General features: G+C 39.7%; 1 protein-coding gene across 2 annotated transcripts; it reads left to right on the plus strand.

The window, feature by feature from the left end:
• Window positions 1-716: 716 nt before the first annotated feature.
• On the plus strand, window positions 717-17,079 carry LOC124865865 (ubiquitin-conjugating enzyme E2 E1-like). Of its 2 annotated transcripts, XM_047361354.1 has the most exons (7): window positions 717-889; window positions 4,657-4,767; window positions 4,855-5,038; window positions 6,271-6,321; window positions 8,885-9,017; window positions 14,079-14,226; window positions 16,825-17,079. In XM_047361354.1, the coding sequence occupies exons 2-7, from the start codon at window positions 4,689-4,691 to the stop codon at window positions 16,920-16,922; spliced, it is 693 nt and encodes a 230-aa protein (XP_047217310.1). In that variant the 5' UTR covers window positions 717-889; window positions 4,657-4,688; the 3' UTR covers window positions 16,923-17,079. The 2 variants fall into 2 exon arrangements, with proteins under 2 accessions (XP_047217310.1, XP_047217311.1); XM_047361355.1 differs by lacking the exon at window positions 4,657-4,767 and having other exon boundaries at window positions 724-889.
• Window positions 17,080-22,420: the final 5,341 nt, after the last annotated feature.

Here is a 22,420-nt window from a genome sequence, read left to right on the forward strand (position 1 = left end):
AAACAAAACTGAAATGAAATCCAGTTACCAAATTGGAGGTAGATTTTGACAAAAAGGCCTCCCGTCTGTACTAAATAGTGTTATGATGTGGGGAAGCGGTGGATTGACCCAGGGCCAATGAAACTAATAGTTGCAGTCAATCATAATAACACAAGAAGTTAATAGCCCTTAGCCTTGTCAATTTAAGACTTCTAGAACCTTCAGTACAAATTATTACATTATTTGGGTAAATATATGTATATATTTGAGGCTCTATTTATAATTTTGTACATCAATTGGCCAGCAAACTGGCCTGACCTAACCCCATTAAGAATCTGTGTCGAGAGGAAGATGAGACACCTGACCCAACAACGTAGATGAGCTGAAGGCCCCTTTAAAGCAACCTGTGGTTTCTGAACACCTCCAAGCAGGCTGCATTGATGCAGTTATTCATATAAAAGGAGGCCCAAGCAAGTACCAAGTTCATAGTCTTCAGTAGACTGACATTTATGCATTAAAAATAATTTTAATAAATCTAATGCAGTATATTAGCTGTAATCATGTAAAATAATATATATATATATATATATATATATATATATCATTTAGTCATTAAAAGTCCCAATTTAATGACATTGATGAGTTGGGACTAGTAAACTTGACTTTTTCCTCTAACCACACATGCTGTCTAGCGTCATCAGGTCAAGACGTTAAGTCACTGAGGAAGATTAAAGCCATTAAATTGGATGTGCTTAATGTGAACCTCGCAGCAGTGTAGGCTGGGCTGTTTCCACAGTATGACCGGTTCAGCTCTGCCTACTGCAGCCGCCGAAAGCTACTTCCGTTCCGCAGAAGGCGACAGGCAACAGCCAGCCTCGACTGTGGCGGAGGTCCAGACACATTAGACTGGGTAAGTTTTGTTCGGCAGACCGACGATTTGTTTGGAGCATACATTCAGGCACTGTGTGTTAGTATTTTGGGGTGGTCTTTTGGTTGTTTCTGTTTTCGGTTGATGTCACGGTCAGATGCGCAAACAACCGAAAAATAAGACAAACAAAACGAGTCTACCTCACGGGGGAGGGCTACGGCTATGTGCTGGAGAGTGGAGCTGCTCCTGTATATTTCCTGGAATGAATATTGTCTGACTTTAATATTTTACTATTGCATTTGTTTTTGTATGACCTAGACGACAAAGTGGGGTAAAGTTAATGTTTACAATTAATAAGTCTCAACCCAGAAGTCGTGTTTTAAGTCTTTGCTACCAGTTTGAGTAGAGTAAGCTGTTTTGTGAAGGGGTGTTAGCATTAATAACCGCTAATGAAGGAGTGGGTAAACCAGCAATTACTTCGATTCGTTAATACCGAAATTCCCAATATAAAAGCCGAGTATTCAGTTGTGAAATATGTCACTTTAATAAATCTTGAAGCTAGCTGGTCGGCTAAGCATACTTCGTTTACCGTAACTGTAACGTTACCTAACGTTTAAAAACCGCAGAGGTTAATTTTGTTGACAAATCTCGCGAGAGAGAGAAACCGCCGCACTGAAGAAGTTTTAAATAGGTGCGAAATCTTCAGGAAAATTGTCCGTGCATTTCTGTAACCACATCATTTGTTGCACTGAATTAAAACGTATGTACCAAAACACCTGTAGCCCGTTAATTCAGTTTTTTAATGTTGCCGAAACACAAAGAATGCCATCCAAATTCACTTAAAATTGTCTGAAAAGGACAGAAAACTCCAGAACATTTTACAGTTGACATTAAAATGTCTAGAAACCCTGAATTATATAGTGTCCAATTTGGTCCAGTGCATCCCAATACAGTTGAATCATATAGTCAGATGTTGATACAATTACATAAAGTCAAATTCAGGTGATCATTGAAAGCCAGTTGGTAAAAAGTTATCCATTGCAATGAGTAGCTGACCTTGCAGCAATAACCGATCCTGCACAAGCATGTAGTGACAATGGAGAGGACCCAATTTCTCTAACTGGCAGACATTTCAAGCAGAACCAGAATGTTTAGTTGGAGCAGTCATCTGCTACAATTGGCTATGAGTTGAGTGGGCAGAAAGGAGGTGCTAAAAAGAAGCAGAGAAACAGCACATAAGCAGTGTGACCCTGGATTAATTTCTATGAAAAAGAAAAACAAAGTTATTGGTGACAACGGCTCCAACAATTGCTCTGTCCATGAAAGAGACAACTTAGCCCTGAAACTATCAGTACTTTCTTGGGAAAGAAAAACAGAATACAGAGTTATTGTCAGCTTTAACTCTGTCCTGAAGAACTGATCTAGGAGTACTTTCTGTTGGTAAGAAAAACAAAGAGGCTACACAAAGATAATGACAACAAACACAGTCAATGGCTTTGAGTAGGAAAAACACAGGAATACAGAATCATTAGCTCAGGAGCCCCTCCTTGAACCGCCACTTTAACGTGGTGGAGGGGTTTGAGTGCTCAAATGATCCTAGAGGCTATGTTGTCTGGGGCTTAAAGGCCCCTGGTAGGGTTTCCCACGGCAAACAGGCTCTAGGCGATGGGTCAGACAAAGAGGAGCGGTTCAAGAACCCCTCATGATGACTACTAAATCGAGGCACGGGACGTCGCCTGTTACGGCGGAGCCGGGGTCCCACCCTGGAGCCAAGCCTGGGGTCGGGACTCGTCAGGAGAGCGCCTGGTGGCTGGGTTGCTCCTCGCGGGACCCGGCTGGGCCAAGCCCGAACGAGAGACGCGAGGCCATCCCCCAGTGGGCCACCACCTGCAGGGGGAGCTGTGAGGGACCGGTGCAAAGAGGATTGGGCGGCGGACGAAGGTGGAGACCTCAGTGGCCCGGTCTCCGGATGCTTAGGCTGGCTCTAGGGACGTGGAATGTCACCTCGCTGGGGGGGAAGGAGCCTGAGCTTGTGCGGGAGGTCGAGAGATATCGACTAGAAATAGTCGGGCTCGCCTCCATGCATAGCGTAGGCTCTGGAACCTATTTCCTCGAGAGGGGCTGGACTCTCTTCTACTCTGGAGTGGCCCACGGGGAGAGGCGGCGGACTGGGGTGGGTTTGCTTGTGGCCCCCCAGCTCAGCCGTCTCGTGTTGGGGTTTACCACAGTGGATGAGAGGGTCGCATCCCTGCGCCTTCGGGTTGGAGACAGGTCTCTGACTGTCATCTCGGCCTATGGGCCGAGTGGTAGTGCGGAGTACCCGGCCTTCTTGGCGTCCCTTGTCGGGGTTGCTGGACAGTGCCTCTGGACTGGCAGACCAGGGTGGTGGTCCCCCATCATAAGAAGGGGGACCACCACCCCGGCCTTCATAAGAAGGGGGACCGGAGGGTGTGTTCCAACTACAGGGGGATCACACTCCTCAGCCTCCCTGGTAAGGCCTACGCCAGGGTATCGGAGAGGAGAGTCCGGCCGATAGTCGAACCTCGGCTTCAGGAGGAGCAGTGTGATTTTCGTCCCGGCCGTGGAACACTGGACTGCCTCTTTACCCTCTACAGGGTACTCGAGGGTTCATGGGAGTTGTCCCAACCGGTCCACATGTGTTTTGTGGACCTGGAGAAAGCATTCAACTGTGTCCCTCATGATGCCCTGTGGGGGGTGCTCCAGGAGTATGGAATCGGGGGCCCTTTACTAGGGGCCATCCGGTCTCTGTACAAGCAGAGCAGGAGTTTGGTTCGCATTGCCGGTACTAAGTCGGACCTGTTCCAGGTGCATGTTGGACTCCGGCAGGGCTGCCCTTTGTCACCGGTCCTGTTCATAACTTTCATGGACGCGATTTCTAGGCGCAGCCAAGGACTAGAGGGGGTCTGGTGTGGGAACCAGTGGATTTCGTCTCTTCTTTTTGCAGATGACGTGGTCCTACTGGCCCCCTCTAGCCAAGACCTACAGCATGCGCTGGGGCGGTTCGCAGCCGAGTGTGAAGCGCCTGGGATGAAGATCAGCTCCTCCAAGTCTGAGGCCATGGTTCTCGACCGGAAAAGGGTGGCTTGTCCTCTTCAGGTTGGAGGGGAGCTCCTGCTTCAAGTGGAGGAGGAGCTGGAGGAGGTGTCTGGGGAGAGGGAGGTCTGGGTGTCTCTGCTGAGTCTGCTGCCCCCGCGACCTGGTCCCGGATAAAGCGGAAGAGTACAAGTAGCTCAGGACTACTTTTTATTGGAAAGGAAAAACAACTTTACATCATGGTAGCAATAGATCAATTAATGGCCCGAACCAGAAAAGTGACACAGCAAAGATAAAAGCGCTGAGCCAGGCATACTTTCTCTGGAAACTGAACACAAAGTTAGGGGCCGCTAAAATTGCCTGACTTACCATCAGAAAACATGCAGAGCTGCAGGGACAAAATAAGTAGTTTATGACACTGAAATGTAACCAGAAGCCCCTTTTTTTTTAAATAAACAATGTTTTAAATTACTTTTATTCTATTCTTCTAAGAACACCAAGGGTTAAAGAGGGAAAAGAATTTAAGGACTTTTCAGTCCTAAAATGGTCAAAACATTCAAATATAAGGAGATTAGGACAAAATTGTGTCTAAGAGCACAGGATTGTATCATTTAATACTAACATTATCTGATTCTAAAAGGTCATCTTAAAAGTCAGAGCTACTTTGAACTGCCTTTTGAGGTTGAAGGTGAAGGTACCCCTTTATGGTATGCAGCATAAGTAGGCTGAAGTTTCGTTTTTTTCTGTCACTGCAGATCTGGAGTTTGACTGAAGACTGCAGTAGCCCATGTTCAGACCTTCACTGTCAGGCAGCAACACTGTGCAGCTCACAGATGCACACTGTTGTAGTTTTAGGCAATTTTTAAGTAAAGTCAAATCAATTATAAAAATATTCCACCTCTTGCACATGTGCTGGTACCATTAACCTGACTCTCCTTTTTTTTTTTTTTTAGGTTGCGGCTCTTCTCCAATCCAAACCGGAATGTCGGATGAGGATTCCCGTGCCAGCACCAGCTCTTCCTCATCTCCACCTTCCTCCAGCCAAAGCAGACATCGGGACACACAGGGCAAGAAAAAACGGGAGAGTAAAGCCAGCATGAGCAAGACCTCCAAGCTACTTTCCACCAGCGCCAAAAGGTTGAGATGACACCTCATGACCTTGTAAAGTTTGTCTTTTACCAGGAATGTTTCTAATCCAACTCAATAGTTTCTGGTATAAATCTGAGACTATTTAGAATGTTATAGATGGCAAAAAGTTGTAAGATCTGAATTCTGGCCAGCAAATTGGAGAAGAGCAAGAGAATTGTGTCATATTTCACCCTGCAATTGTGTAGTTGTCAGATAGTAATAGAACAGGGGAACAAATTTGTGCATAAGCAGGAGTTCAGTAGACTTAAGTTAGACATAAGTTCTGTGGTGTTTTTAAAGAAAATGCACAACCTTGCTTTTCATTTTTATGTGCTGATCTTTGTGACAGTTTTAACTTTTTTAGAAAAATTATCTAATTTTCTTGATGTGGATAAGACGTTTCTCTTCTATGATGCTGTGGTTTCACTCTTTTATACCTGGCAGTGTTTGTGGGTAGAACAGGGAGGAAATCCAATCCCTTGGTGGAAAAGCAACCCCACACAGGGGTTGTATCAGGATGCTTACCTGTTTTAGTGTTTTTTTTCCCCATGCAAATAATTTATGTTCAGGAGGAAGATCCATCAAGAAAATAACTCTGCACCAGACTCCTCCTGTTCACCTTTGTACCTCCTGCAGGATTTCAGTATATCCTACATGGTTTTCCTTCACAAACGTTCCTTTAGTTAGTGTCCTACTATTCACAAGGCTGTTGTCCATGAGTGTTTGCCTCAATGTACGTGTAGATGCCCTCACAATCAGCTGAACCTCTCACCTTGACGTTCTTAACCAGAAACGCTTCTTCCAGCAGCAGTGTTTTTAGCAGTAGCTTCCTGCGTGTGAGGTCATTTTAATGTCAACTGCCAATGGTTTGACACTTTTCATTGGTGGTAACGATTGCGAACATTAGTAGACAATAATTTCAAGCACATCTCCACGTTCATTGCAGTCGATGGCTGATTTCACAGGGCTATCTGTGCTTAAGATGTAACAGGAATAAAGTTAGTTGATGATTCTGTGTAAAAATACAGTGATGTTTGTTTTAAAGTTTTTTATCTAATAAGGTTCTTTAGAATACTTCAACCCTCATCTGATCCCTCTGCACAGTGATCTAAAATCCCGTCTTTCCTGCAAAATACTGCAAAGTTTGCAGAGCAGATTTGCGTCACTGCAAGTCTTGTAATTAATCTTTTAAAAGTTATATGTGGGGTTATTTATCGGTCATTTTTATTTTTTGCATGCAGGATTCAGAAAGAGCTGGCTGACATCACACTGGACCCTCCACCAAACTGCAGGTAGGTTTCTGCTTGTTGAGGTTCCTCTGTAGTTTCCTCTTCCTCTTCACAACAAGTTTTAACTCTTCATCACCCGTTTATTCTAATTAGATTTCTAAACTTTGATAGAAAGTTGATCTAGAACTGCAAGAAAATGATAATCTTAGGTAGGGTAAAAGATTTTTTGACTGAATTTTAAAGTAAGGAGGAAAATATAAAACCCAAAACGGCAAACACACAAAGTAGCAGAAATCCTACAAACATAAATTACAATAGCTGGAGTAAATTTTTGCATTTCCATCCAGTCTTTTAGATGCAAGTATTTTGGTGGTAAAAACCTAGTTTGAAATTTCTAGGTTTACATCTGTGAGTAGTTTTAATAGGAAATATTTTAATTTAAACATAAACTCAGCTTGTATATTTAATACAGAACGTACTGTAACCAGTTACCTTGCTGTCAAATCCTTCCAGTTTAAAATGACTATAGCTGGCTGACTACTTTAAATGTCCTCAGTATGATTGAAAGTGAGATCCGACTGTAGCCCAGTTTTGTTATGGTAGGCTCTTCTGGTTTAGACTAATTCTTCATTTTGCTTCTCTCTCTTCAGTTTATCCGAGTCAGGAAACATCAAATGAATGTATTTATAGTCTGAAGAAATGTTGATTGGTTGAAACAATATGAAATAAGAGCAGTTATTTAAATTACATGATCTTAGCAGCAGTTCAGCGTCATTCCAGCTTGAGGCAGTCTGTTGGTTCTGCTTTTGATGTTCTGGTACTGTTTGCTGGTGGCAGCAGGTCATAACGTTAACAAGGTGTGAGGAGTCTCTTACAATGTTTAGAGCCCTGTTTCTGCAGCGGCTCTGAAACAAAGCCTGGGAGGAGTATAGGCACACTCTTATAAGTTTCCTGCCTCCCCTCACTATCCTTTGCAGGGCCCTCTGGTTTTCCATATTGTAGCTGGAGTACCATGCTAGGATTTAGGAGTTATGTGTTAAATTTTCCAGATACATCTGTTAATTAGAAAACAGTCAGAAGTCAAAGTCATTTTGATCAAAAATGTGGAACTCGATATTAACCCATGTCTTATTTTAATGGCCCTCCCTCCCCCATTGCATTCAAAATTACATGTTGTTTAGCTGCTTTTGAAGGGGGGGGGATCAATGTAGATGAAAGATCACATAAAATCCCATAACAGAGTATTTAATTTGAACTTCGGCATCCATGAATGAAGCACAGTGGGAATAGGAACATTTCTTATTTTATTTTTAAGGACAAATACACTGGAATCAAACCTGCGTAGAAATAATCACACAATCTCACTTCTTGTATCATATCTGATCCTTAATTACTCTTCAGGGAGATCTTAAATGAAATGTGACATTTATATTCCTTCCCTTCCTGTCTGCAGTCAGTGAAAACACCTGGAATTACTGTTGATTCATTGTGTTAAACAACATTTTTTATAATATTTCATCTTATTTTTCTAGATGGTGCCAGATCACAACAGAAGTCATTTAGAGTTACCTTTCCTATAGAATGGGTCTACACCATGTCTTTTTAAATAAACTAAGTAGCCTAATGTTTGTATCTCATTTACACGAAGGCATATCATTTCTGTTTGTCTGTATTACAAGGACTGCCGCCTCCGTACAAACATGCTTGCACCAGGCATGGGATTTACACAGTGAGCAGTCTGAGTTTCCTCTGCCTGTAGGAGCAGAGTCAGTTGGTGCTCAAGTATGACAACATTTAATAGCACAGGAGTACAAATGTTCATTAATCTAGAATGGCATTGTTCCTATCAGCAATAAACATTTCCATTTATCCTCCCCCTTTGAGGGACAATAAAGGATATTTCTAATGTATTATTCCTCATCACAGGACATATTAGTGATTTTAAGGTGTCTTAAACTTTGTTCATACTACTGCAATCACAGTTTTAGATATCGGTAAAATTGAAATTCATCTAGTAATTGTTGATGTCTTTTAATTTTGATTAAGAGGAATATTAGTGCAATCTAAAATGGGATTGCATTTTTTTCTATCAAATGTTAAACAGTTTGCTAATTTCAGCTTCTCAGACTGTGTTACTCTATAAAGCAATATTTAGCACAATAAGCACAGTTACTAAAGAACTGTCACTTAATTCAGCTGATGTCTATTCCATATTTTGCTTGTCTTCCCCCAAAAAAACAGATTTTAATGACTGCTGCTACAGCTGACACTGCCATTAATTTCTCTTATGTCAGTACAATGTAATTCTTGATTTTTGTAAATGTTAACTAAAGGAAAAAAAATCTAATTTGTGAATCATCGTTATATGAAACAATTAATAGTCATTTTAAATAGTAACTCTAAACCATAATCTCTCCATTTACAGGTGCGGGGAAAACAGATTGTTGATAAAACAATAGTAATCTGTCTGATAAATACCTGCCTTTACAAATAGAAACATGAAAAAAACATTATTTACAATTTAAAGATTAACTGAATGATCCTGAAGATATTAAAGAGGTTGTAGATAACATTACTCCCCAGCAGTTCATCTAAATAACTGTTCTGATCGTCTTTGTGACTGCAGTGCTGGTCCAAAAGGCGACAACATCTACGAGTGGAGATCAACCATCCTGGGACCGCCGGGCTCTGTGTATGAGGGAGGGGTGTTCTTCCTGGACATCGCCTTCACATCAGACTACCCCTTCAAACCTCCAAAGGTACAAACATCAGCAAATCATCTGTCACCTTCATCGGTTTATCCAGGAAGTAGTAGCAGTGGCACTGCATGAAAACCGTTAATTACCATGGAGGTAGGAATATTACAGTCTGAGGTTATAAAATATAAAAAAAACAAGGTCCAGTGTGAAACCCTGTTGACTAAACATGAAACCTTTTAAGGAATTTTAAATTAAATTAACTTGGCATCAAAAAGAAAGTGAGTTTGAAACATAGTATCCAAAAATAGGAACAGTGTTGCTTGAAATACCATCTAGACTCCTCTGCTAATTTGTTGCAAACTGTTCGCAGACAAGGTGAAACTGTGTGGTTATGATTGAAAAGTGCACTTCCTGCATGACTCATTTTCTCTTGCCATTCCTGTTTTGTAGCTGTGTTATTTTCCATGTTCAGAGCATGCATCTTCTTAAAATTAGCTACATTTTCAATTCTAGTTTCTAGATTAAATTTAGCATGCTTGTCAATTCATTGCAGCCCTCCAATGTATATTTAACATGTTCTGCTTAAAAATGAGGATTTTAATAGCTCACTAAAACTGTCAGTGACCATTATGAAGTTTACTTTATAAGAAAGTGCTTAAATGGGGTGAGGCACTGGAATCACACCTGATTCAGAAAATATTATGGTCCTATTTTTAAATCCCAAGTTAAGAATTGAACTACCAAAGTTTGCAGAAATTTGATGCCTACAGTTTAAGAGAGACTGCAAAGTGAATTAGCACAACTCGTTGAGGCATTTCCATTTACATGACTACATCCTGACATGAAGCTGGTTTTTTATAGCCTGGTAAACTGAGGTGTTTACACTTTACAGATCTGTCCAAATGATTGAAGCGAAATCTATCAAAACAAGAACATGTTCCTGTTTTTTTTCTCTGAACCTTTCAAAAATATCACCGCTGCTGTACGCAGAAGAAGAAAGCAGCCCAAGCTCAACGATGCAGAGTTAACACGAGGCAGTCCCTTAAACTGAAAAACTAGCAGAATCAGAGCTGACTGCTTCCAGTTGAGTCTTTAATCTGCAAAGATGGAGGAAAGGAAATATCCAATTTTCCTCCTTAGACAAGGTCTTTTGGTAAAACAATTGCAGCCTGTTTGTCTTCTGCTCTGACCTTTTCAGGATAAAACGATGGTTGGTCTATTTACAATTCTTTGTACAAGCTGTTAGCTTTTGGTTTGGTAATGCCAATGGAAAATCTTTCAGCTTAAAAGAAATGAGGTTAAACCTTAAAAATGGACTAAAATATATGCAATATTAAGACTATATTGGAGCATATATTAGAGGATGCCTAAAACTATAGAAAAGAGACAACACAACCCAGTTCAGTGTGATGGCAAGTTTAAGCTTTATAAGCCTCTGTGTTTTTAGCAGCTGCATTATGTCTTAGATGGCAGCTCAGTTTTCTGATATGTGTTTAGGAATCTTTGACTGCCTCTGAGCTCCGCAGCTCCAAAAACTTGCTGACAAACCAATAAAATATGAGTATCATTAGGAACTCAGATCATAATTTAAAAACAACCCTCATTCACAAGTATATACATACTGGCAGAATTTTGTCATTGTGGTTGCTCTGAATTTTATGTTGGCCACTTTCAGTTTCCAGGGGGTGTTTTAGCAAAACAGCAAACTGATCTCAGAATTAGTTTCCTCCACCTGATCATCATGCAGGGTTGTTCAATCAGATAAAAAGCCTTTATCTCTATATCTGGCCCTTGTTTCTTAACCGTGGGTGCTTTTTCATCGGTTTAGATTCCTCTACCGTTAACGGCCTCTTTATTCAGAAAACAAGGGCCTCAAACGACTGATACTTATATACATGTGTTAGATTTAGGGAAAGTTTCACCTTGTATTTATAGGTTGCACCAAAATACAAGCTTCAGAAAGCTTTTCTGTTAAAGTTACAAATTTGCTTTGGACAAGGCCAGCAGACACGGCAGCTTTTTAATAATGCATTTAAAACTCACTAAGCTCTACTTCCACAGCCTAAAATCTACAATAAATATTCGATATTACACACAGTCAGTAATTGTTTCTGGACTTAACCATTTCCAACATCAGCTTCTTTCATGATTCCTGATTTAAGGTGGAAATGTTGAGCATCGCCGGGGAGTTAAGGGGTCTAAACTGATGCGGTCTTACAACATATGATAAAAAAGAAAAAGTTACTTTTTCCTTTTTGTATTTGAATCACTTAACTTGAGTCCAGTCTGAAACAGGTGTAGATGAAAAGCATTTCTAGCATCTGGGACCAATTCAGATTCCTTTCCTTGCACCTACCCTGTTTTTTATTTATCCACACAGGGTTCATGACCCTTCCCTTCTGGGAATGGAAGAACTGTGACCATCCATCCTTTCAAACACCTCATGCAAACACTAGATCACTGTACCGCACAGTCTGGTGTTAGATCCTTCCTGATATATGCATTTGAATGCCCTAGGGTTTTATTTTTCTGAAAGCATTGCAGGCAGAAAAAATGTTACTAAGATGTGCAAAGGCATGCATCAGCATGTTCCTTCCAACTACTGTCATTAAATTAGCCTGGCATATGTTAGCAAGCAGTCGTCATAAATGCCCTCTTTTCTCCACATAATCAGTCATGTTTTACTCGTGGGGTTTAGCTATAGTATAGTTATGCAGCTATCTAAATGTTATTCCATTGTTCATAATGTGTTTGTTTGGCCCCAAACATAAATTAGAAATGCAGTAAAAGAATTGTTTTCTAACCTGTTAATCTTTGTTCTCAGAAACAACTGCTGTGGATACTTTAGTGGTCTGGCTGTTGACTTTGTGCTCAAGCTATCTGCAGTAGCTGTGTTTTGTCCCCTCTGCCTTTTGTTGTTTCTTTCCTAATCGCTGGCCTGAATGTTTTTCCAACAGAGTCTGTTTTTGGTGTGTGAGGAGAAATCTGTGCTTTTCACCCACATTTCCCACATAGCTCGACTTTGCACTACAAGTGCTCACTCCATCCTTTTTCTGTATCACCAATAAGCAGCTACACATACATTAAACATTCCTGTTAAACTGTTTTTTGTTTAAAGGAAGCCAACAGTGTACGTGCTATGTTCAACAATAGTATCAAAATGTTATTTATGGAGTGCTTTATAAGGCAACCAAAGTGCTGTACAGCCGAATAAAAAATGTACGGGATATAATAATAATAAAAGCATTGAACAAGTGTTGCCTTGAGTCAGGATGGACTCGTTGCATTCCTGTCGGGAAAAGATTGAATGAGAAGCAGAGAAATGTGAAGATGGTTCCTTGTTGTTTGGGTTACAGTAAAATATGAGGAATGTCTGGCAACTTAATGCTTTCAAACATTACACCTCAGGTAAGGTAAAGTTCATCGCCACCAACAGCAGCAACATCACTTAAACAATAGACTGAAGCACTGAGACACAATCCTCATCTGCTTCTCTAATGAAAAAACTGGGTAGTTTTCCAAACAAACTGAACTGACTCTAAACTTAGTTGTTTTTCACATTGTTTTTATGTAAATATGTAGTGATATATAAAAGAATTGATTTTCTTGCCAGGCTCTGAACAGTGGCGCAGTTGGTAGCACTGTTGCCTAGTAGCAAGTGCTGGGTTCGACTCCCAGCCGGGGGTCTTTCTGCATGGGGTTTGCATGTTCTCCGTATGCATGCTCACCAGGTACTCCGGCTTCCTCCCACAGTCCAAAAACATGACTGTTAGGTTCATTGGTTTCTCTCAATTGCCCTTAGGTGTGAATGAGTGTGTGCGCGGTTGTTTGACTGTGTGTGTCTGCGTTGCCCTGCAATGGACTGGCGACCAGTCCAAGCTGTCTCCCGCCTGCCGCTCATAAACTACTGGGAATAGGCACCGGCTTCTCTGTGACCCACTATGGACAGAAGCGGTAGAAAATGCATGAATGATTTTCTTCCCACAAGTTCTTAAAGGATAAAATTTGTTTTACTTCAGTTTCTGACTAAGTAAATGCTCACAAAGCAATCAGATGTTTTGTTTTGAATACGTTTATTTTGAATGAAAAAATGACAAAACTAAAACAGACAATTAAACAGAAGAAATGTTGGAAATTTGGAGGAATTGTGTAATCCCTGGTTTTACTTATTTTCTTTACTATTTAAAATGAAACTAATTTTTTTTAACTGCTGGAATGTGGACCTGGAAATGTTTCTTTGACTACAAGGCTCCTTGGTCTGAAAGGTTGAAAACCATTGGATTAAATGAAGTATTAAAGCTACTGGGCATCCTTCTTGTCATAGAAACTAGTTGTTTGGTAGATTTTTCTTAAACCTTTAAACTGAGCAGATTACTTCTTTTATCTGTTGATAGTTGTTGAAGTGTCTGTACATGTCTGGATTGCAGCAGGACTGCCTGGACCAGTATTTGTAAATTATGCTTTTTAGGATAGGAAAAAAAAACAAATATCAGAAAAATACAGTTAGTACCATTATAAATGAGACTGAGTGAATGAAGTAAAGACTTAGTCTATGGAAAGCAAAGCTGGTTTATTAAAAATTATATTTGTAACATGTGAAAGAATTAAATGTATAAATATAAGAAGGTTGGGGCTTTGTGAAGTTGGAGAAAAAGCTAAACATTAAAAGGAAAGGTACACCTAAAACTAAAAGGAAAGTCTGGGGTCTTTAATGCTTTGTGTTTAGCTACAGTAATGTGAACAGCATTGAAATTCCAGATTTTTTATACTTGTTGCATAATTTACTATGGAAAAATCTCCCGCGTTCAGTCGATCTCTGACCTGATGAGTAAAAAAAGAAACTTACCTTTTTTTTTAGAAAATGACTGCTTGTACTTGACGTACCTCCCTGTAGCCACTAGAGGGCTTTCCAGAGCTGAATAATGGTCTCACAGCTTTAGGTGTTTTCCTGCTTTTTAACACGGATTGAATTTCAAATAGAAGTGATTTCCTGAATCACAACAGATTCAGATTAGTTAGTTAGACATTTCACAGCATTAGACTGGACATGGTCAAGAATGTGAAGAAACTGTGAGATATTGCCTGCTCCTCAGCCTCACTGAACAGTCTGTATGTCTGCAGGTAACGTTCCGCACGAGAATCTATCACTGCAACATCAACAGTCAGGGAGTGATCTGTCTGGACATCCTGAAGGACAACTGGAGCCCCGCTCTCACCATCTCCAAGGTGCTGCTGTCCATCTGCTCCCTGCTCACAGACTGTAACCCAGGTAAGACCAACATGTTCGTTAGAGTTGCTGAGAGAATGGAATCTGTTTCCACAAACTATGTTTTAGTAAGTTAAACCATTTTTGTGTAGTGACAAACATCTTCCACAAAGGAAGCTATAAGCGCTTCTAAACCTGAACAACACGTAAATGCTGTCCTGCTCAATGCTGTTTCAAACTGTGTTGGAGGCAAAGTATCTTCATAGGGCTCGTTGTGGAGATACTTTGTGTCCCAATTAAAAAGAATAGTTACGGAAAATAATTTCATAGGTTTTTCCATTATCTCATTTCCAAAAAAAGACAAAAATCTGAATTTCTATATGCAGTTGTTTCAAATATGTTTAAATATTCCTACATGCTGGATAATTTACTAGCAGATGCAGCAACAGTCATGACATTCATTGCTGCCATTTGGATCATTATTTTGAAACAGCAATGTGAAGTTTCATCAGTGAGATTAGTCATTCATTAAAAAACACAGATGATCCTTATAATAAAGTAGTTGTAGATCAAAAATCTTATCCAAAGACAATGGAGACCAATGTTAAGGCATCAAACATGGCATCCCATTTTTGTAACGAGTAGCGCTGCCCAAAACGGAATAGCAGCAAGGTAGAGTCTGAAAGCACGTCCATTTTTAAAAGTATGCACACGGTTCAAAATGAACAGGGAATAATCATTCAAGTGTTGATAGACTTATAAAATCGGCTAAAAAGTTACACTTCTGAGGCTAAATGTAGTTAGTTGTATAACGAATGCACTTTCACTTCGTCTTCTGCTACCTGTTGTTGAATGCAGGCAGATTTGATCTGCAGCTCTGTTTGTTTACAATAAGAACTACAACATTTCTACTGCACCTAAAACAAAGGTATAATCCTTACCCTAATGCTGTGGTCATTAACCTCTGAAGTCGGAGTTTACGTCGTCTCCGAGTTGTAATGTTCCAGTTCCCTGCTTGTTTTTGTGCCTAATGCTAGCAGCTGTAACAACAGTCTTACAATGATAACAATGACAATAACACTATTCTACACAATGTTTCATGTATACAAACAGCGTTGAAACATCCCGTCTTATAAACACTGAAAAGTGTTGCAAATATAATAAAGAAGCACTAAAAACAGTCAAAGAAAGAACGTTTTCCTACTATTGTTGTGAAAAGCAGCCTTGAATGCGGAAGTCAGGTATGGTCCTGTTGTCCTTTTGGGGGCACCCCACCTGAAAATTCCTACTCGGAGTTCGGAAATTCCAACTTGCGTGTACGAATGGAACGCATCATAAATGTCAAGGGAAAGTTTTATGTGGCCAAATTCTCACCTGTTGAGTAAAGCGTTAATAAAGCTTGAGGTGAAACCAAGAAATACAGAGGAGCTGTTTAATGTGGTCTAATCATCCTGGACTGCAATACCTGTTCAGTCGCCAGAAGTTGGTCATCTCCATCCAACACAGATATAAAGCAGTTCACAGAAACAGCACATCTACATTTAATTAAATTAAAGATTTTAAAATAGATCAATCAAGCATTCTTTAGTTTAATTTCATCATCCTAAAAGTCACTGTAGAGCAACATATGGTATTTGGAAATAAAAACCATTATAGGAATTCTGGACTTTACTCATTTTTATAAACACACTTCTGTTATTTGTAAAACCATCTGTGTATAAAATGCAGAAACCCTAAACAGCACCCACATTTCAGATATGCCTCATTAAAAGCAAAGTGAAAGCGCAGTCAAACGCCTTGTTCGTGTCCACAAACTTGGCAAAAACAGCGGATTCTGATTCACGGAGAAGGTTGCAGAAACCTCAGTAGTGAATGCTCCAGCTCGATATTAAATAAAAGATCTTCTGATCTGGACTAAATATGACTCTAGAGCATTCATCCAGATATGGATCCAAATAAAGTGTAACAATTTTATGAAATCTGTTATTTTATTGAAGAAACTACAAACCCTCCAAGACCATACATGTTTTTGGAAAATGGTTGCTATGTGAATTGTTCATCTCTGTCTAGACCCCAGATTCTAAGTCCTTCTCAACAACAAGGTCTTATTGAAAAGTTGCTTCTGTCCTACGTCTGCTGTTTCAACAATAAAATAACTTCACCCTCTGGTAGACAGAGCCTAGATGCACAATAGCTAAATAATTAGCTAATGTTTAGTGCAGTCCAGGCAGTTCTTTGCAACATGGATATTGTAGCAAGAATAATTTTGTGATGCATTGTGCAGTCCAAGGTAAATATATTCACACTGGTTAAAACTGATCCAAAAGCTGAACATTTAATTGTGGATGGACTTTTTAAAAAGGAAGCTGTGTAAAAACTTTGTTCCCAGATCTTGTTTTTGACTAAATTTCCCATATTCCTTATTAATATGGAAGCTGCTAAATGAGCATAAACTCGGATTGTTTAAGTGTGGACCTGATCGCTGTTTTACTTCAAAGTTTTCCTGCTCCTCAGCGAATGTAAAGAGCTTTGTTTGCAGCCTGGCACCACCACAAAAGCAAATCCTGCAAGTCTCGTTTTTTCTGAGGTTTTTCAAATTAATTATAACTGTATTGAACCATCAGTTAAACAAAGATTAAAACCTGTTTTTTTTCCTTTCAGCTGATCCACTGGTGGGAAGCATCGCCACGCAGTACACGACTAACAGAGCCGAACATGACCGAACAGCCAAACAGTGGACAAAACGATACGCCACATAAACCCACAGGACACCAGTGGGAGGAGGAGGGTCGGGGTGGGGGGTGTTCTGTGTGACAGGGGTTATTTTTATCTCATATTTTTAGTACTTTGTTTTTTGCTTCCTGGTTAAGTTATCTCTGTGAACATGCTAATAAAGGAACACAATGGAACATCTCATCCAGTTGTTTCTTTCTTATTAATTTGATTAAATTGTAATTTACAGGCCTCAGAAATAAAGAATGTCGCTTTATATAAAATATGAGAGCAGTTATCATTTATGTACTGGTTTGAAGACTAACATTTAAGCTAAAAGTTAAAGAATATGTTTTTCTATAGAAAAAAACCTACTTTTTAACCATTGTTTTAAATTGTTTTTAAAAATTATTTTTAGAAATCATAAACAGACCTATGAAATCCCAGTTTGTTCATTCAAAGCTGAATCTTTTGGCAGTTGTTGAAACTGTCACTTTCAGTTTTTTAGGATGACCATTTTTTTAGATTGTTGTTCAGCCATCACATTAATTTATTGCAGTTTTGTTAGCTTAAAAAAGTTTACTTGTTTTAACTTTTTCCCTCTTCATTTTCACCAAAACTAACAGCTAACTACAACTGAGTCTGGCTGAAACCACCCTAATTAGCAGACTGATTTCTATAATAGAGAGACAGCCTTGAAATTACAGCAACTGTTTGCTTCATTAAAATAATAACCTCACATGTAGAAAACTGATTTTCAAAAAATAATCCAGCTAACAGATTTCAAGGCAAGAGGTTGAGTTGCAGCAATGAAGACTTCGGGACGTCCACCGAGCTCCAGGAGTGCGCTAAAATTGTGTTGCAACTCCTTCCAACAATCCAGGAACAATTCTTTAGATTTTCCAGCATGATGGATCAGCATGTGACTAGAAAAATACTTGATACAATAGAAGGAAACTAATCAGAACCCACTGAGAACCTGAGGTCCATTTTAAACGGCGGGTGGATAGGCAAAAGCCAAAAAACTCACAAGAACTTAAAGGATCACTTAGGATTTGGTCCAGAAGTTTAAATCCAGCAAGAATTTTTAAATTTCCTTCAATAACACTAAATATTGCCATACATTTAATATATTTACTAATGAGTGTATTGAAACATAAAAATAAGTTGTTGAAGCTACTAAACCTTTATATCAGCCCCATGAATGGTACCATTCACCTTTAAAATATTTGATCAGTCCAGCTGGACTTAGGTGTGGCTTTTGCCACACCAGTGAGTTTAGGAGTGTCTGCAGCTTTGTTGATCAGATTGTGAGTCATCTGTCAGAGGTAAAACAGGGTTAAAGGGGATAGTTACCAAATATTACCGCTCTCCGATATCTGGTGATCAGAGAGGTCATCTGTCCTCAGATTTCAAATGCAGGTCACTGTTGGAGCTGTCCAGATCCTCCACAGAGAGGAAACCTGCCCTGTGGAAAACATCTTTATTACTGTCACAATTAAGGACTATTTATTTCTATTTTGAGCTTGAAGGAATCTTGAATGGATATTCTGAGCATGAATGACTACAGAAAATGTTGAAATGTTGGGCAACTTCATTGCTCATGTAAAACAGGAATTTGTGTGTGTGGAGCTCCCAGAGAAAGTTTACAAATATACAAATAAAAAACATTCTGCAGAACATGAAACTATATTCAAAATACAACTGAAAAAAGACTTACAGGCATGAATCTTTTCCCGTAATGGTATTATTATCCTCTTACAGATTTGTAAATCAGAGTCACTCTGAAAATATGCTCAGTTCTTAAATACCTTAGACGGGTTTGGATGGTGTTATGTCCTGCCACTTCTCTAAGGTTTGAACTCAGGCCAGGCAGCTGAATTAAATACTTTCCATCTGTGCTCTGAGCTGAAGTGATTATTAAACTGGTTTCTCGGGTACTTTCTTGGAGAGTAGCCATTTCTGGAAATATAAAAGACCTGATTGGAAACGGGAGAGCAGATAAGGTTAACTTGTTCTATAGTCTCAGATAGGTTTCCACACACACATCTAATTCGAAACACCACTGCCGGTTGAGGTATACCCGAGGCAGCTGATAATAATAATAATAATACATTTTATTTGTAAAGCGCTTTTCTAAAAACTCAAAGACACTTTACAAGAATCAAACAAAATTACAAAAAGAGCATTTAAGAACATCATACAAATAAAGGAAGAAAAAAAACAGTACATACATAGCACTGGATAATAAAAAAAAACAAGCATAAAACAGGACAGCTGTTCTGAAAAAGTGAGTTTTGAGATTTGATTTGAATATGGATGGGTCTGTACAGTCACGGATGTGTTTGGGGAGACAGTTCCAGAGGGTGGGGGCAGCTGTGGAGAAGGCTCTGTCACCCCAGGTCCGGTGCTTGGTTCTGAGTGGTGGAGACAGGAGGTTGGTGTCAGAGGAGCGGAGGCTGTGGAAAGGAGTGTGACGGTGGAGCAGGTTGGTGACGTAGCATGGGGCTCGGTTATGGAGGACTTAGTGGGTGAGAAGGAGGACTTTGAAATGAATTCGCTGGGGGACAAGGAGCCAATGGAGCTTCTGAAGAACTGGGGTGATGTGATCACGGGAGCAGGTGTGGGTGAGCAGGCGAGTAGCAGAGTTTTGAATGTGCTGGAGTTTATTGAGGACTTTGGATGATGAAACATAAAGAATACTGTTACAGTAATCAAGTCTGGAGGTAATGAAGGCATGGATGAGAATGGATGAGAAGCCGCCGAGAGGGGGAGTGATGGGCAGAGTGGAGCAACACTTTTTAGATGATAAAAGGCAGTTCTTGTGATGACATGGTGTTCAACGGAGAGGTTGCTGTCGAAGATGACTCCAAGGTTGCGCATGTGAGTGGAAGGAGACAAAGTGGTGTTGTCAATGGTGAGACTGAAGTTGTTAGTGGTTTTGGTGAGGGATTTGGGACCGATGATGATGATGTCTGACTTATTACAGTTGAGTTTGAGGAAATTTGAGTCCATCCATGATTTGAGTGAGTTCCAGTTATGATGGATTTGGTGAGATGTAAAGTTGGACATCATTAGCATAGCAGTGAAAGTGAAGACCAATGGTATGATTGATGGTGTCAAAGGCTGCGGTGAGGTCTTTCTGAGAGGTTTGTGTTTTCTTCTTGTCAAACTAAAGAACTGCAAAAACCATACATTGAACGCAGATGTGATTAATAATATTTATTGATTTTTAAACATTAAAAATATATTTATAAATTTGTATTCTATTTCTTAACACAAATAGTGAATCCACCAATTATATGGCAGACATAAAAATGCATTTAGGCATCTAGACGTTGTTTGAACTGAATATTTGTGAAAAAGGTGATCTATGATTTTTACGCTCAACCATCTCTCAAGTTTACAGAGAATGGTTTGGAAAAGAGTAAACATCCATAGCACAGCAACTGTGAAATAAAATGGCTTGTTGATGTCAGAGGTCAGGGGAGAATAGACAGACTGGTTTGAGATGACAGAAATGCAACACTAGCTCAAATATCCACTTGCTACAACCAAGGTATGCAGAATACCATCTCATTTTAAACCTTAAGGCACATTGGCAACGGTAGCAGTTGACCACACCGGGTTCATGTCAGCAAAGAGCAACAACCTGCGGCTACAAGTAACACAGTCTCACCAAAATTCAACAATAACAGATTTGAAAACCGTTGCCTGGTCCAACAAGTCTAGAATTCAGGTGCAACATTCAGATGATAGTGTTAGAATCTGACATAAACAACTTGAAGGCATAAACCCATCCTGCTTGTGCTCACCCTTTAAGCCTGGTTGGTGGTATATTAGTGTGTTTGGGATATTTTCTTGGCACACTTTGGACCCCTTAACAGCAAATGGGTATCATTTAAACACCACAGCTTACCTTAGTATTACTTCTCACCATGTTCATCTGCTTATAACCACACTGTACCCATCTTCTCCCGACTACTTCCTGAAGGACAATAAACCATGTCATAAAGCTCCAATCACCTAAAACCGGTTTCTTAAACATAGCGGTGGGTTCGCTGTGTTCCACTGTCACCAGATCTTAATACAATAGAGCAGAGGTCTCCAACCCTGGTCCTCAGGGCTGACAGTCCTCCATGTTTTAGATGTGTCCCTGCTCCAGCACAACTGATTCAAATGATTGCATCCTCAGCATGCCACCAAGTGCTGCTGAAGCCTGTTGTTAATCACCCATTCATTTAAGACAGGTGTGTGGCAGCAGGGAACAAACATGCAGCACAGTGGGCCCTGAGGACCGGTGTTGGGGACCTCTGCAATAGAGTATCTTTGGGATGTAATGGATCAGGACATTCAAATCATGGATGTGCAGCTGAGAAATCTGCGGCAACCGGCAGATGCTATCAGGTTAAAATGGACCAAAATGTTTCAGGCACCTTGTTAAATCTATTCCATTAAGAATTAGGACAGTTCTGAAGGTGAATGGGTACTAACAAGGCAAACCTTATTAGTACCAGGTTGTCTGAAAAGTGGAAAATGTATATTTAATGTTATACTATGTATTTTATTCATCCTATATTGTATTCCATCTAAATTTCTATTCTGCAGCTGCTTTACAAACGGAATTGCATCCATGTTATTTATGTTTGCTTTTTTTTACATTATGAACTATTCTGTCTATGAGAATAGCTTTCTTGATTTTGTGTAATATTTTAAGATGTTGTATTGTTTGTTTCATTGTTAAATTACAGGAACCCAGCAAGTCTTTTTATGATGTACGAAATTTTCCCTGATTAAATGGGAACTGATCTGAACCGCCATTAGATCAGAGGTAAAAGGTTTCACGTTTTGTCTGATTATTGTGGGAGTTTGGGGATTTCCAGAACAGTAGCCGAAATGACAAATATCAGTTTCACTTTATTTCTTAAAAGTCTGACTAAAACATGAGAACCCGTAGTTTAATGAAAGTATATGTTCTCTGACTTGTCCCTTTTAACTCAAATAATCTAAAGGTTTCATAAAATTCTTACCAATGTTAGAACTGACTTTTTGTGATTAACTATGTTTAAACTTATATTAGTCATTAACTGGTTATTAACTGTGTTTAAACTGATACTGGACATAGTTAGTTTGTGCGTCAGTACTTTGTAGGTTTTATGGTACTTCATGTAACTTCTCTTTGTTTTCATAAAATATTCTTAGAGCCGTGAAGCTGAGTATAAATTTATTCTCGAGTACTTCTCTCTACTATCAGTAAGTCTGTTGCAATTAGATACACACTTGAGAACAACACTTTTGCAGAACATCCCAGTGAGTTCATGTGTACAGAGGCCGGCCTGCCCACAGTATTAGCATATGACCAATTAGATCGCAATGCGTGCCTACGTTCAGCATATTGTAGGGGGCGTGCATGCCCAAGTAGAGGTCTTAGCATTATCCTGGCTGGATATTTGACCACTATTTTCATCCAACTAGTAGAACTCACTAAAATGTTTCAGTTTTCTGGCACATAGCAGATTTTTAAGCACAGTCCAAAGGTTTTCTG

The sequence above is a fragment of the Girardinichthys multiradiatus genome, chromosome 3, assembly GCF_021462225.1.
Source record: "Girardinichthys multiradiatus isolate DD_20200921_A chromosome 3, DD_fGirMul_XY1, whole genome shotgun sequence".
Classification (NCBI taxonomy): domain Eukaryota; kingdom Metazoa; phylum Chordata; class Actinopteri; order Cyprinodontiformes; family Goodeidae; genus Girardinichthys; species Girardinichthys multiradiatus.

Coding starts and splice junctions, on each gene's coding strand:
- LOC124865865 (XM_047361354.1), top strand. CDS start 4,689: ATGTTCAGACCTTCACTGTCAGGCAGCAACACTGTGCAGCTCACAGAT. Junction 4,768..4,854: donor TAGTTTTAGGCAATTTTTAA/GTAAAGTCAAAT, acceptor TTTTTTTTTTAG/GTTGCGGCTCTTCTCCAATC. Junction 9,018..14,078: donor ACCCCTTCAAACCTCCAAAG/GTACAAACATCA, acceptor GTATGTCTGCAG/GTAACGTTCCGCACGAGAAT.